Source organism: Hypanus sabinus, chromosome 28 (assembly GCF_030144855.1).
Source record: "Hypanus sabinus isolate sHypSab1 chromosome 28, sHypSab1.hap1, whole genome shotgun sequence".
Taxonomy (NCBI): domain Eukaryota; kingdom Metazoa; phylum Chordata; class Chondrichthyes; order Myliobatiformes; family Dasyatidae; genus Hypanus; species Hypanus sabinus.
Window position 1 is genome coordinate 39,642,892 of NC_082733.1, and position 15,312 is coordinate 39,658,203.

At 38.1% G+C, this 15,312-nt stretch overlaps 1 protein-coding gene across 10 annotated transcripts in view; it reads right to left on the reverse strand.

The window, feature by feature from the left end:
• iqch (IQ motif containing H) overlaps positions 1-15,312 on the reverse strand; it is a 185,769-nt gene that overhangs the window by 156,678 nt on the left and 13,779 nt on the right. For 8 of the 10 annotated variants that reach the window (XR_009508418.1, XM_059953001.1, XM_059952999.1 and 5 more), the window contains exons 4-5: positions 14,158-14,278; positions 6,808-6,924 (exon numbers count right to left, since the gene is read on the reverse strand). Coding sequence is in view for 9 of the 10 variants with exons in the window: in XM_059953001.1 (XP_059808984.1) it covers positions 6,808-6,924; positions 14,158-14,278 (238 nt within the window). In the remaining variant the exon portion in view is untranslated. The remainder of the gene's footprint in view (positions 1-6,807; positions 6,925-14,157; positions 14,279-15,312) is intronic. The other 2 variants (XM_059953000.1, XM_059953003.1) reach the window with 1 other exon arrangement.

Consider the following 15,312-nt stretch of genomic DNA (forward strand, 5'->3'; position numbering starts at 1 on the left):
ATCGCTCCAAGGAGAAAAGGCCAAGTTCGCTCTATTCTCGTAAGGCATGCTCATAAGTTGGCAAAACAAGAAATCAGTTATATAGAACAAAGGACAATACAGCATAGTACAGACCCTTCAGCCCACAACATTGCGCCTACCCTTTAACCTACTCCAAGGTCAATCTATCCCATCCCTTCCACATAACACCAACATTTTTCTTTCATCCATGTGCCTATCTAACAGTTTTTAACATATCCCTAATGTGTCTGCCTGTACCACCACCTCTGCAACGCGTTCCATATATCTACCACTCTGTGTAAAGAACCTTCCTCTGACATCCCCCTATACTTCCCTATAAATACCTTTTGAAGTTATGCCCCTTGTGTTAGCCATTTCCAATCTGGGAAAAAGTCTCTGGCTGTCTGCTCTATCTATACCTGTAATCATCTTGTATTTCAAATGTAGCTAGCACAATTTCATAACCTACTCATGAAATGTCACATATTGACAACTGAATAGCCTTTGGCAGCAGAGACTTTGGGACTAAATGGTCTTAAAGAGCCAAGATCAAATTAGCCAGTCAAGTCAGGGGAGAGGTAAACTGGATGGGGGATAACAGATCTAATTTGTTATTGCTCAACCAAATGATTGAATGACTGCATTTCACTCTTATTCATATATCAGCGCTGAGGCAAGTTTTGGTAGATTAGATGACACCTGTTCAGTCACAGCAATGCCAATAGAATGTAAACTTTGCAAGCTGTGGTTTTTGGGGTGTTTTACATCAGTGTTTGATAAATAAACTTCTAGGATAGTTCCTTTTTAGTTTATTCTAAGTCCTTTAACTACATGCAAGCACCACCTCCCTTTATACTACATGATATCAGGCAATGGCGCTCTGCAACTCAAAATTCTGTTAGCTTAATCACCTTTGTTAATATTCTGGTGATGCCACATTTCGTTTTGTTGACTAGCAACAAATAGAGCACTGCTTTGGGATTCATGTTCTATATATTGCACATCTGCTTGTAATATATTTGTAATCATTTCCACTGACCTTTAACAAGTTACTTGTAATCCTCCACACATTCTTAACAAGGCTAATCACTCATGCCTCCTTGCTGTGATAAATGGATCAGAGTTAACATGTAAGGGTATTTCACTTCTTTAGACCTTAGTCTGTACATAGGTACTTAAACTATGCCTGCAATACACACAAAATGCTGGAGGAACTCAGCAGGCCAGGCAGCATCTATGGAAAAAAGTACAGTCGACATTTTGGGCCAAGACCCTTCGGCAGGGCTGCCTGGCCTGCTGAGTTCCTCCAGTATTTTGTGTGTGTTGCTTGGTTTTCCAGCATCTGCAGACTTTCTCTTGTTTGTGATTGGATAAACTTTGCTTGCATCTATTTGCTGAAAACTGCTGGTTGTTGCAGTTTAAAAAATTAACTATTTTAACTATCACGGCACTATTATAGCTCAGGACGTCAGGACTTCAGTGTTCATTCCTGTTGTCCTCTGTAAGTAAGTTTAAATGTGCCTTCCCATGTGCATGTATGTTTCCTCCAGGAGCTCCAGTTTCCTCAGTCTAAAGGTGTACCAATTAGTAGGTGTATTGGGCAATGCAAATTGTCAGCCCGTCGAATGATTGCATTTCTAACTCCGATGGCTAGAAGATCTATATTGTTGAATTGGAAAGAAATTGATCCTCCCACTGTATTTAATTGGTTCTCTCAAACTATGTTATGTTTAAATTTAGAAAAAATTAGAAGTGGTACTTTTGAGACTTCTATTAAATTTGAAAAGTTATGGAGACCATTTATTCAACATTTTCATATGATGTAATAAGACCCTGTGCCAAGTTCATTTGATTTCCCAGCTTTTAGCTTATGTATTTTGAGAGGACCGGAAGTGACGGCATTGATGAATACTTATTTTTGTGAGATATTATAAACAGCCCCCCTTTTTTTTCCTTCTCTTTTTTTTGTTTCTTTTTTTTATTACTTATTAGTTATAGTTATTAGATTAGCTAGTTTTGCATTATAAAAATTTTTTTTTGTTTTTTTTTCCTTTTTCTGTTTTCTTTATATTATACATTATGAAATATTTAGATTTACTATGTCCATACATATATCTTATGGCTTAGGTCTTGGTAAACTCATATATATTGTAACTATTATGTATGGTTTTTTTTTCATATGTAATGGAATGTGTATGTTGGTAATTTCTTTATCAATATATCATTTGTATTCTGTCCATATTACTAATACTAATAAAAAGATTTAGAAAAAAAAAATTGTCCCATGATTAGGCTATGGTTAAATCGGTGGGTTACTGGGTGTCATGGCTCGGAGAGCTGGAAGGGCCTGTTTCTGCTCTACTCTCCGAATAAATAAAATAAGATTGGTAAAGAGGGCAATTTTTCTAATCACTCTGGGTCAATTTTCCCAATGGCATATTTCAATACATTTGTACCGAGTTCCTCTGGGTATATTTTAACATCCACATCAAGCTATTTGTTTTAAAATGTCAGTGCTTAAAATATGCACGTTAAATATTCACATAGGAGTTAGCCCCTGTCTGATAATATACTCAGTAAGTAACAATGCTACAATATAGTGCTGGGATTTCTCCTGGTCAATTACTTCATTTTCGAAGTTCTAACTGGAAGGAACCTTAAGAAATGCATGTAAAATATTGCTCATAAAAGAAGCAGTATATTTCTTCTACTTTCTCATTTTAATGTGATACTGTAGTGGTTGAGCTCTATACACTAAGTTGTCAAAGCTTGGGACCTCTTCAAAATTCAAATTTCAGTCCAGGCTGAATTTTCTGTGCAGTAGGCACAGGAGAGGAATATGACAGTGTAAAGGCATTTTAGATTTTCTAATTACTAAAGCCCACATTTTCTCATTTTACAGAATGATTTTTCACTTATTGAGCTGCATGCATGCAGTTGCCAAAGTTTCATTTAGCTGCCAAGAATCTGTCAGGTAACAGCCTGAAAGCAAGTGACTTTCATCTGTGTTGCAGATGTCGTCATTAAACTAAAACTTCTCCATGGCTTTGTTGAAATCGAGCCCAAAATAATTGTCATATTTTTCTGCAATAGAACAGTCAGTCCTTTCATTCCTAAAGAAGCTAACCATATGAGGCACCTTCCTCTATTATTGTAGAAGAGGGAAAGGCATTTATCCCAATCCACCAATTCCACTCAGGGGACTAGGAACAATTTGAATTCTGTGCATCCAATGTTAGGTTTTCTCCACAATTACACAGCCCACAGCACAATACAACCCACATAATAATATGGCTAAAGAGTTCTGAGGTTTGTAACAGTAAGAGAGAAGCTATGAGTTATTATATTTGTCACTAGCAAGCCAGTCCTCCTACAATCTTCAGACTGATAAAATTAAAGTTTACATTAAAGATTGTTGTAATTGTTCTTAGTTTCCTTACAAAACATGCGTTGAATACAAAAGTACTGTACACACCAGTAGGGACCACAGAGTCATTCAAGTCTAGGCTTTATTTCTTGAAGATGGAGATTTCCCTTGATGAAGTGAGAAAGCCTGCCTGAGATGCTGAAGTCCTGGGTTTTGAACGGTAGTTTTTTATGGACTCTAGATCAAGTTCTCTTTGGGGGGAGAGGGTTTGCTATTGCTTATATGGTGGGGGTGGGGGGGGGGTCTGTGCTTCTGCTGGCACAAGCAGGGCAGGGAGGGGGAGGGTTGATGCTTCTGCTACTGCTTGTGTGATGGGAGGGGGAGGGGTGGATTCAGTGTACTGAACTTTCTACCATTTATTTTATGGGACTTCTTATTCTGTGGATATCTGCAAAAAGTAAGAATTTCAGGTTGTATACTGTATACATTCTCTGATATTAAATTGAACCACTTGAAACTAATTTCAGTTAATTCTACCCTCCTCTTTTACCATATCCAAGAAACTTTCTTCTCCTTCAAGCACTTTTCTAAGTAGGCTAATATTGAATTTATACACTACCCATCAGGTAGTGATTTCCAAATCTTAACTGTTTGGCATGGTAGTGTAGTGGCTAGAGTAATGTTTGACAGCACCAACTGTGAGATTGGGATTCAATTCCCACTGCTGCTGTGAGGAGTTTGTATGTTCTCCCTGTGACTGTGTGGATTTAGTCTGGGTGCTCCAGTTTCCTCCCTCATTCCAAAGACGTATGGGTTAGGCTTAGTAGGTCATGGGCATGCTGTGTTGGCACCAGAAGTGTGGTGATTCTTGCAGGCTGCCCCCATCATGCCTTGGAGTGAGTTGGTTGTTGACTGCAGCCAAAGCATTTTACTACCTGTTTCAATATTTTGATGTACATGTGAAAGATAGAACTAATCTTTAATCTAAGTGTGTATTTTGTAAAACTGATTTGCTTTATGCTGCCTTTTGTCTATTACTGATCATCCTTAAATATTAATCTTGAGGTTATTAAACTCCCACAGCAGGCAGTGCCTGTTTTATTTTATAATCCTTAAGTCTTCTCTCCTCTAAGGAAAGGCATTGGTTCCTTGGATGTGTTTCACCATTCACTGAGATGATGCTGACCTATGACCTTATCTTTTCAAACACATCTTTATCTCATATCCTTCAGCCAAAAAGCTTCACTAGTTGATGTAACTGTGACTCCTCACACTGGAACCATTTTAGTAACCCAGTTCTGCATCATCTCTAAAGCCTTCTTGCTCATCCTACCCGAGCCGTGTCCAGACCGGAACAGTAGACATTAGCTTTATTTGTCACCTGTACATTGAAACATACAATGAACTGCATTGTTTTGCGTCAGCGATCAACATATTCCAAGGATTATGTTGGTGCGGCCCGCAGGTATCACCATGGTCCTAGTACCAACATAGCATGCACACAACTAACTAACCCTAACCCTACATCTTTGAAATGAAGCACCCAGAGGAAACCCATTCAGGCATGGGAGAATGTACAAAAACTCCTTACAGACAGCAGCAAGAATCAAACCCCAATCTATTATGTTTTGTAATTCCAAAACATAAAACTAATTGAAATAAAAATAAGGGAGCCCGAGAGATGCGGGTCTTAGTTTAATTTTTACTTAAGGTAAGACACCCACGTATGACATGGTGCCAAGGTGACCATTCACATACCTTTACATATAACCCATAATGAATTATTTAAACAAAGAATGCTTAATCAAACAATATATTTGCTATATGACTGAAATAATAAATACACAACATGATTTGTGATTGCTGCACTACTGAGCCACTGTACATTAGGTTGACTGTAGCTGTATTTGATGTTGGTTGACCTATTTGTCTTTCAAATTTCAGTGTCTAGCTATGCAAGTGGTGGCAGGAGTAATCGGAATGTAGAAGTCCCCAAATAAAGCTGGGTGAAACCCCAACTCTACCCAATATTGACAGCACAATTTTATCAAGTTCACTAGTGAGTCATCGCATCATACCAGAGTTCAAAACATCTGCATGCACATTTCAGTGTCGGTGTCACTTATCCTCCAGATTCACCATGGAAAAAGTTGAGAGAGGGGGAGTCTGCTTGGGTCTTCAGTAAATCTCAAACATCTCCAATTCAAATAGGGCACACTTCAAATCTCCCTTGGCCACAAGTAGAATCATCAACTCTCTGACTTAAAGCATACCTATTCCTCCTCCTATTTCTTATATTCTTAGATATCCTATTCAAAAGGAATCATATAAAATAATTGCACATCATTGTAATTTCCAGCAAACTGGTCCAGCAAGATGGCTATTACCTTGAAATAATGCATCTTTCACAAATACATATTCATTTGATGAACAACAACAGTCAGATAGCATCAATGGAAAGGAATGCTTCATGAGTCTTTATGAAGGGGTTCGGCCTGAAATATTGACCTCCAGCATTTTGTGTGTGTTTCTCTGGATGTCCAGCATCTTCAGAATCTATTGTATTTGTTTTCCATTTTAAGATACAGATTTTACACTTTACAATAACACATATGATTAGTTGTAAACATAAAAAGTTGAATGAACAAAAAAATATAAAAGGTGCAATTTTTCTATGTGAGGGTGTCAGGCAGGACACTAAGTCAAATAAGAAAAGCCTTGGATTTATATTGCACATTATCCTGTTTTCGCAAACACACCTTGAATGCTTCATATATAATACATTGCGGTCAAACTCAACAGCTGTGGTGTTGTACTGTATAACACAAGAATGCACAAGTTTGACTGAAATGAATTATCAATTATTTCATTTTTAGTGGCACAGATTAAATAAATCTTCAGTGATATGCTTTTGTAGAGATGACATCAAATTGTTGTCTCGAATGGACACTTTCTACAGTGTAAAATTCTATATAATTCTGTTGTCTAAAGGAAATGGTCCATAGGGTATCAGGAGAGCTCACTGTTCATCTTCAACAACAGTGCAGGACCTTTATCATCCTCAATATCACACAGGACTATGATATATCTTCCAAATGCATTGATTCCTGCCATAACAGACAGAAGCAAGAAACTGAGATGCTGAGATGCAATCTAGTATCCAAGATAGAACTGCCTAACTCTGCAGACACTAGCAAGTTTCACTTTAATGAATAGAGATCAATATCATTCAGCGATTTCTAAATCTAGTGAACTAGGAACAAGAATTTTGTGTGCCAAATGGGGCTTATATCCACTTAGTTTTGACAATATGTTCATTTTTATTTGAAAGTCAGAAGAAAATCAGCACCAGAAATCAAATAATTAATGTAATCTTCAATAACTGGTATCAATCCCATCATTGTCAAATGTCATAATTTTACATGGAATTCTACACTTACTTCAGGCACTGTGCTCCTAATGACAGGAAGCTGAAGCCCATAGTTCTCATTGAGAAAACTCCTGTTCTTCGGGTGAGTTGGATCGTGCAAAATCTTCATATCCATGGCTAATTTATGCTGTTAAAAAGATGAGAGAATAGTTCATTGAAGCGTATTTATGTAAGAATTCTTGGAATTCTTGGAATTGCTTGGAAACGATCCAATAGTAGTACAACAAGTACATATGAAAAGAGCTGACTGAATCTATTTCCATAAAATGTTTTTACTTTCCACTTTGTTTTATGTTCGTGTCCCCTTTACAGTATGTCCATTCAATAACATACAAACCTACAATGGTAATATTCTAATGGTCTGGTGCATAATATCATTACTATCTGCCATCACACCTCCTCCTCACCATTAGCCTCCCCACCCCAACACAAAACACCCTCTCCACCATTCCATCTACAATGTAATCTTCAGAGAGAGGCAAAGATGAGAATAAACAACTTAAGATTAAATATACAGTGGATTTTGATTAATTGGGCCACTGGTTAATCAGGGAAGCCTCTTATTTGGGACAAATCTTAAAGACCAAAAAAACAGAAAAAATAGCTGGGATTGTCTTTGTTTATTTTGGAACACTATGCTGCTTAAATGGTAGCATCAGTCACGTGGCCACTAAACACTATATTGTGCTTAGAGCAAAAAGTGTTTAAATAACATCACTTGCATGTTTGAGTTCAAAAGGTAGTGATTTTTGTCACTGACAGTTAGTGAGTAATAATCAGTAAAACAGCTCAGAACTGTTTTCCTCATTGCAGTTTCAAGCATTCAGGCTTGGAGATGCCAGAAATGGCCAGGTGAGAAAATGAAATGATTTCATTACTTCAACAAGTTAAGAACTACGAAGAATTTAAAGGTATCAACAATAATCTTAAATGTTGCAATTAAAATGAAGATTGTTAGGATGCAATCATCGAAAGCACTGTTTGAAGACAGCCCACTATCTGCACTTGGTATCTGCTCTGATGTTGCTCATTTACAGTCAATCAAATGAACATGTCAGCATACACTGAATGAATTCCTCTGTCGATAACTATTAGGAAAAAAATACACAATTTAATAGTACTATAGTAGTTTTGGAAGTGTTCTAATTTGTTCTGTATTTCATTTAAATAGATATTTGTTACTCAGACAGATGATAGTTAGTCTTTTTTTATACCTTTTTTGACTACTTCTGTGAAACTTCAGCTAATTGGGGCAGCTGCTTCACTGGGCCAAAATGTACTAGGCCTGACATGTCCCAATTAACTGGAATCCATTGCTTGACGTGTCCCAAATAACTGGAATCCATTGTATGGGGAAATTTTCACAATGACTCCCATTCCCAGAAAAGCATAGTAAGTGGGAGATGCATTCCTCAATATACACTGAATCATTATAGGCAGTGATGTATAATTTGGAGTTCTTCATATCTCCTTTGAGTAACACATCTATATAAGTTAGCGCCTTGCTGCACTCATTATCAACAGTTTTGGACATCTAACTTAGTTCTATGTTATATGCATTCCCTTGATTTATTCTAACCTATCTGCAAATCAGTACATAGGTATAGGTAGATAGGGTTGTAAAGAAGGCTTTTAGCACATTGGTCTTCATAAATCAAAGTGCCGAGTACAGAAAATGGTATGTTATATTGAAGTTGTATAAAACATTCGTGAGGTCTAATTTGGAGTGTTGTGTGCAGTTTTGGTCACCTACCTACAGGAAAGAAGTAAATAAGGTTGAAATAGTACAGAGAAAGTTTACAAGGATGTTGCTAGGAGGACCTGAGTACTAAGGAAAGATTGAATAGGTTAGGACTTTATTCCTTAGAATGTAGAAGACTGAGAAGAGATTTGATAGAGGTATACAAAATTATGAGGGGTATTTATAAGGTAAATGCAAGCAGGCTTTTTCCACTGAGGTTGGGTGGGACTACAACCAGAGGTCATGGGTTAAGGGTGAAAGGTGAAAAGTTTAAGAGGAACATGAGGGGAAACTTCTTCACTCAGAGGACTGTGAGAGTGTGGAATGAACTAGCAGCACAAGTGGTGCATGCGAGCTCGATTTCAATGCTTAGGTGAAGTTTGGCTAAGTGGTGGACCTGAGGAGGGCTAAGGCACCGGTGATCCCAGTTTCCATCTGAGGGGTCAGTGTCGACATGGTGGAGGATTACAAATACCTGGGGATACGAATAAACTGGACTGGTCAAAGAACACTAAGGCTGTCTACAAAAAGGGTCAGAGCCGTCTCTGCTTCCTGAGGAGACTGAGGTCCTTTAACATCTGCTGGATGATGCTGAGGATGTTCTATGAGTCTGTGGTGGCCAGTGCTATCATGTTTGCTGTTGTGTGCTGGGGCAGCAGGCTGAGGGTAGTAGACACCAACAGAATCAACAAACTCATTCGTAAGGCCAGTGATGTTGTGGGGGTGGAACTGGACGCTCTGACAGTGGTGTCTGAAAAGAGGATGCTGTCCAAGTTGCATGCCATCTTGGGCAATGTCTCCCATCCACTCCATAATGTACTGGTTAGGCACAGGAGTACGTTCAGCCAGAGACCCATTCCACCGAGATGCAACACTGAGCGTCATAGGCAGTCATTCCTGCCTGTGGCCATCAAACTTTACAACTGCTCCCTCAGAGTGTCAGACACCCTGAGCCAATAGGCTGGTCCTGAACTTATTTTCATTTGGAATAATTTACTTATCATTATTTAATTATTTATGGTTTTATATTGCTATAGTTCTACACTATTCTTGGTTGGTGCGACTGTAACAAAGCCCAATTTTCCTTGGGATCAATAAAGCATGTCTGTCTGTCTGTCCATACATGGATGGGAGAGATATAGAGGGCTATGGTCCTGGTGCAGGTCGATGGAAGTAGGCAGTTAAAATTATTTTGGCATGGACTAGATAGACCAAAAGGGTCTGTTTCTGTGCTGTATTCTCTATGACTCTAACAGGAATTAGCTATTTAGATCCTCAGTTATAGTTGATCTGCATCCTAACTCCATGAGCTCAACATGGTTCCATAACCCCTCATGCTATCACCTATTAAATAAGACTGATCAGGCTTAGTATTGAAATTTCAAAGTGTCTGGAGTCTGGACAGCAGTCAGTCACCTTCATGACAAAAACATGCTTGGCATTTGCTCAGCACATAAACACAATGCTACATTTCTCTATATTAAAAGCCATCACCTTAAGGTTGATCCTTTTCCCCCAGCCTATGAAGGTTTCCTTTGCAATCTTGGTTTTCCATTTAAGTTTGTAATAGCTGCATCTATCTTTCTAGTAAGCAAAAACTTATTATTTGCCCAGTGTCTCACACCAAATCGTTGTTAAACCTAACAGCTTCAATGTCAATCCTTATGGGATCACACTACTTACTGGTCTTCAGGCAGAACTGATAGTATTCATAGCAACTTCTTATATGCTAGAATCCCACTAATACCTCATCCAATCCAAGATTGTTTGCTAATCCTTTCTAGATTATCATGTCCCAAACTAGCTTATTATATGACACTTTGTTGAAATCAGATCAGTCCACTTCCTCAAAAAATATCTCGAGGACGTGGCAAGTAAACAAATTTTCCAGAAGTTACATAGAAAATTTTCAAGTTTGCTGATGACACCACTGTCTTTGGCCAAATCGAAGGTGGTGCTGAATCAGAATATAGGAGGGAGATTGAAACTCTGGCTGAGTGGTGGCATAACAGCAACTCCTTAATCAATGTCAGCAAATCCAAGGAGCTGATTATTGACTTCATGAGAAGGAAATCAGAGTCTATTAGCCAGTCCACATTGGAGGATCAGAGGTGGAGACTCAGCAACTTTAAATTCCTCAGTGTTATTAATTTGGAGGACGTGGCCCAACACGCAAATACAATTACAAACAAAGCACAGCAGCGTCTCTACTTCTTTAGGAGTTAGCAAAGGTTCATTATGACATCTTAAACTTTGACAAACCTCTATAAATGTGTGATGGAGAGCGTATTGAGTGGCTGCGTTACATCCTGGTATGGAAATACCAATGCCCTTGAACAGAAAATCCTACAAAAAGTAGTAGATATGGCCCAGTCCATCATGGGTAAAGCCCTCCCCACCATTGAGCACATCTACGCAAAAATCTGTTGCAGGAAAGCAGCATCCATCATCAGGACCCCCACTACCCAGGACATGCTCTCTTCTCGCTACTGCCATCAGGAAGAATATACAGAAGGCTCAGGACTCACACCACCAGGTTCAGGGACAATTATTACCCCTCAACCATCATGGGTTTGAACCAAAGGGATAACCTCACTCAATTTCACTTGCCTCATCATTGTACCTATGGACTCACTTTCAAGGACTCTTCATTGCATGATCTCAATATTTATTACTTATTTATTATTATTTCTTTTTGTATTTGCACAATTTGTTGTCTTTTGCACACTGGTTGAATGCCCCAGTTGGTGCAGTCTTACCTTGATTCTGTTATGGTCGTTATTCTATTATTGATTTATTGGGCATGCCTGCAAAAAAATTAATCTCAGGGTTGTATATGGTGACATGTATGCACTTTGAAAATAAATCTACTTTGAACTTTAAGTAGCTCCTTCACTATCAAGGCAGTTATGCACAGTATCTAAAGACAGATTTGAAGAGGTGACATGTGGTTATAGGAGGAATTATGTAACCTGAAGGACAGCAAAGGCATGAAACTGGGGAAGAAAAAGTTAATGTATAAGCAAAAAGAGAAGGAAATGAACCCTATCTGTGCACACATATAAACCTAAACATCTTCACCAGAATGAGCAGCAAATTATAGTACTTCCTTTCGATTATTATAACAAAGTACACTAATCTATCACATCCAACCTCCCTTCGATGAATGTATAAGGAATCAAATTGTGCCATACATGACTGCACAGACCTGTATTTACAGTACAATAAGGTAGCATGATTACATTTTCACTCCAACCTTGTTTCAGATGTGTCTTATGAAATAAACTAATAGCTTGGAGGCAAAAATATGACTCGTTTTCTATTCCTGCCAAATGATGTAATTTCGTGCTGGTAAAACAACCTAAAGCCTTTTTGAGTCTGTGAACACTAACATATGCTAATAAGCTATAAATGACTGGTTCAGATAGGAAATTCAATTTTTCTTATTGCATTTTCAAGTACGTAAGTAGCTAAAACTGTGCAGTAATATGTAGATGCGTAGGTTTGATGTTTAATACAATTGGGCAAAATCAGTCACTTTAATATAGATTCTGCTCATCCGAGGTTTCAGAAATATCTTTTAACAGCTTTTTTCTCATGTAGAAATGAGCAATTAATGTTATTGTTGGTCTTCATACTCCAGAGATATAAATATAATGGTGCTACAGCTAAAATTAATGTAAATTGGTTCAGCCTGCATAAAAGGAGTGACTTTGCATCTTCTGCAAAGCAGCATGGTTTGTTTAACTTATTTTCCTCTCACGATGATAGAAGGGTGCATTTTAATTCATTGGTACCTGACCCACGCTGTTTATATGGTAGCATTGAAGGGGTGGAACATCTCAAACAAACTTGATTCTGTCCTCACAACATTTTACCCAAGTTTAGGTCAGCAAACACAAAGATTCTGATTTGATAGACTGCTTTATGTATTACTGGTAGCATGTGTGAAACGAAAGGAAAAGTAAAATTTTCCACAGTTTCTATCTATATAGCCTGCTCAGAAAATGCTTGTGTGCTTGAGCTCTCTAATGCAATTCTGCAGAATTCTGCTAGAAATCCAGAGTAACGCAAACCCAAAATGCTCATGATGAAGTCTAATGAAGGATCTCAGCCAGAAATGTCGACTGTTTGTTCTTTTCCATACATGTTGCCTGACCTGTATTTCGTAAGTGTTATTAATGATTTAACTATTTTGGGTATCACATACATCAAAGTGACCTGGAATTGATATCAGAGAACACTTGGTCATTCCAAAACTGTATTTCAACATTACTCAGCATCTGCATGAAATTATGGGAGGTTACTTAATTCTTACTTGTGATATGACCATCACTGGCAAAGCCATTATTTGTCTTGAACTAGCTTATTAAATGGCTCTTTGTTGAAATTAAATCTGTCCACTTCCTCAAAAGATTTATTGGGGCTGTGACTCAATAAAAGTCCTTGAGAAACAAAATACTGTGTGTGATTGTATGTCTGCTCTCTTTGAATATCTAGGTAAGCAGTAACTAACTTTATTATAAAGTAATTTTCTGACTAATCAGACAGTTCTCACATTATAGAACCATTGAACCGCTATTTTCTTCAACTTCAGCCATATCTCAACATTTAATGTAGATCAGTTACCTCTTCAGTATGTGAATCCTGCACCTCTTTGGTTGAAATAACTGGCCTATGTAAACAATCTGGGGAGAAAGTGAGGAGTATAAAAAGTGGATTTTAGGATTAGTGTAATTGGGTGGTTGATGGTCCTGTTTCTGTATCTCTCTCTGATTCTATTGACTCTGGAACTTATTCTTTATAAACGGGTGACACAGTGGTGAAGCAGTTAGTGTAACACTTTACAGTGCCAGTAATTAGGTTTTAAATCCCACTGCTGTCAGCAAGGAGTTTGTACTTTCTTGTTATGACCGCACGGGTTTGCTCCGGTTCCTCCCATGTTCCAAAAACGTATGGGTAAGGGTTAGTAAGTTGCAGGCATGCTATGATGGCGCTTGGAAGCACAGCGACACTTGCGGGCTGCCCTAAATTGTATTTGTTGTTGATGCTAGATGATGCATTTCACTGTATGTTTCTATGTTTTGATGTTCAAGTGGGAAATAAAACATGTCTTTATCTTTATAAAGCTAAAAGTTGTATTTCAATCTTGAATAAATGAGCTCCAGATCTACGCTCCTTTAAAATATCAGCATACTGAGTTAATCTGGTAACAAAAATTCTGCAGATTTGGGATTATTGCTCAGAGGCCCTTGTTCCATGAAGCCTCCATTTCACCCCATATGAAGAGGTCAAAATTGGGCAGAAAACTCTCCCTGAGACCTATTCAAGCTATTGCACAAAAATGACTTTGTTCCATCTTGCAGTACATGCCCTATAAATATAGCCCAGCAATCCACTCGCTCTTAATCATAATCTTATGATAGTTTGGTTGTATTTCTCTTGAACCTTTACAGTAACAGAGTACCCTCTTCCATCTTTCTCTACTGACTTTTCTAAACTTTTTCAACATTTAAATTGCTATGGCTCTTAAATTGACACCTTTCTGAGGAAAAAATAGAAAATTCATCAATATTTTAATATAGTTTCAGTAAGATCTGACTAATATGTCTACGATACCTGAATTCCTGGTGAGATATGTTGAGGTGCATTTCCCAACTGAGGACCTTGATGCTTTTTGCGCAAAGATGGATATACTTCATGTTTCTTTATTATTTTGCTATTTGCCGATTGAATTGCACTACATTTAAAAAAAAAGTATTAGTTCCTTATAGGTTTTGGAGACAAAAAAGTACTAACTTCCATCTAAAGAGCAAATTATGACTGATGGGATTAGTCAAGATTCTTTAAACTGAGGGTCTAATAAACACAATGAAATATTACTGTGTATCACCCAGCATTGGGATCTGCAGGATTTATCTCATATATTTATTTTATTTTATTTTGATTTAGAGATACTGCACGGAATAGGCTCTTCCAGCCCTTTGAGCCATGCCGCCCAACAACCCCCAAGATATTAACCCTAACCCAATGATGGAACAATTTACAATGACCAATTAACCTACCTGGTACATCTTGGGACTGCGGGAGGAAACCGGATTACGCAAGGAAAACACATGTATTCCACGGCGAGGACGTATAAAAACTCCTTACAGAGGACTCCAGAATTGAACTCCGAACCCCAACTGTAATTGCCTTGCACTATCCGAAAGCTGTTTATTTATTTTTGAATTCCAATTATTTGATCAGTTTATTTTTAAGTTGCTATTAGCCTTGAATCTTTCAACTTTTATTTCCCTAGCTTCCATCTTCTCCTTTCCCGAAGAAAAGTGTTCCATAAATAAACCCCAGTAACCCATTCACTTTAGCCGACCGGTGATGTAGTGGCATCCACTCCAGATTTTGAGGCAAATAGTCCTGGGTTCAAATCCAGCCAGCTCCTTGCAGGCTTTCCATCTATGGTTGAGCATTGAGCTGGCAACTCGGCCTCATAAAAAGAAGGCAAAAATGCTAACGAAACAGCAAAGTTGCCATCCAATGTGCCACAAGGCGTGGAAAGGAACAACAATCCATTCACTCTTGTGATTGTTTAGACATACAGGCTTATGCATTAGAGTACCCACCTCCATTGTGCACATTTTCAGATACTGACTGTTCTTCACACAAAAAATCATCCTCTCAAAGGACTATCAACATGGAATACTAACAATATTAAACAGAAAATGCCAGATGTATTCAGCACCTGCAGAGAGAGGTGATCTTTCATCAAAATTG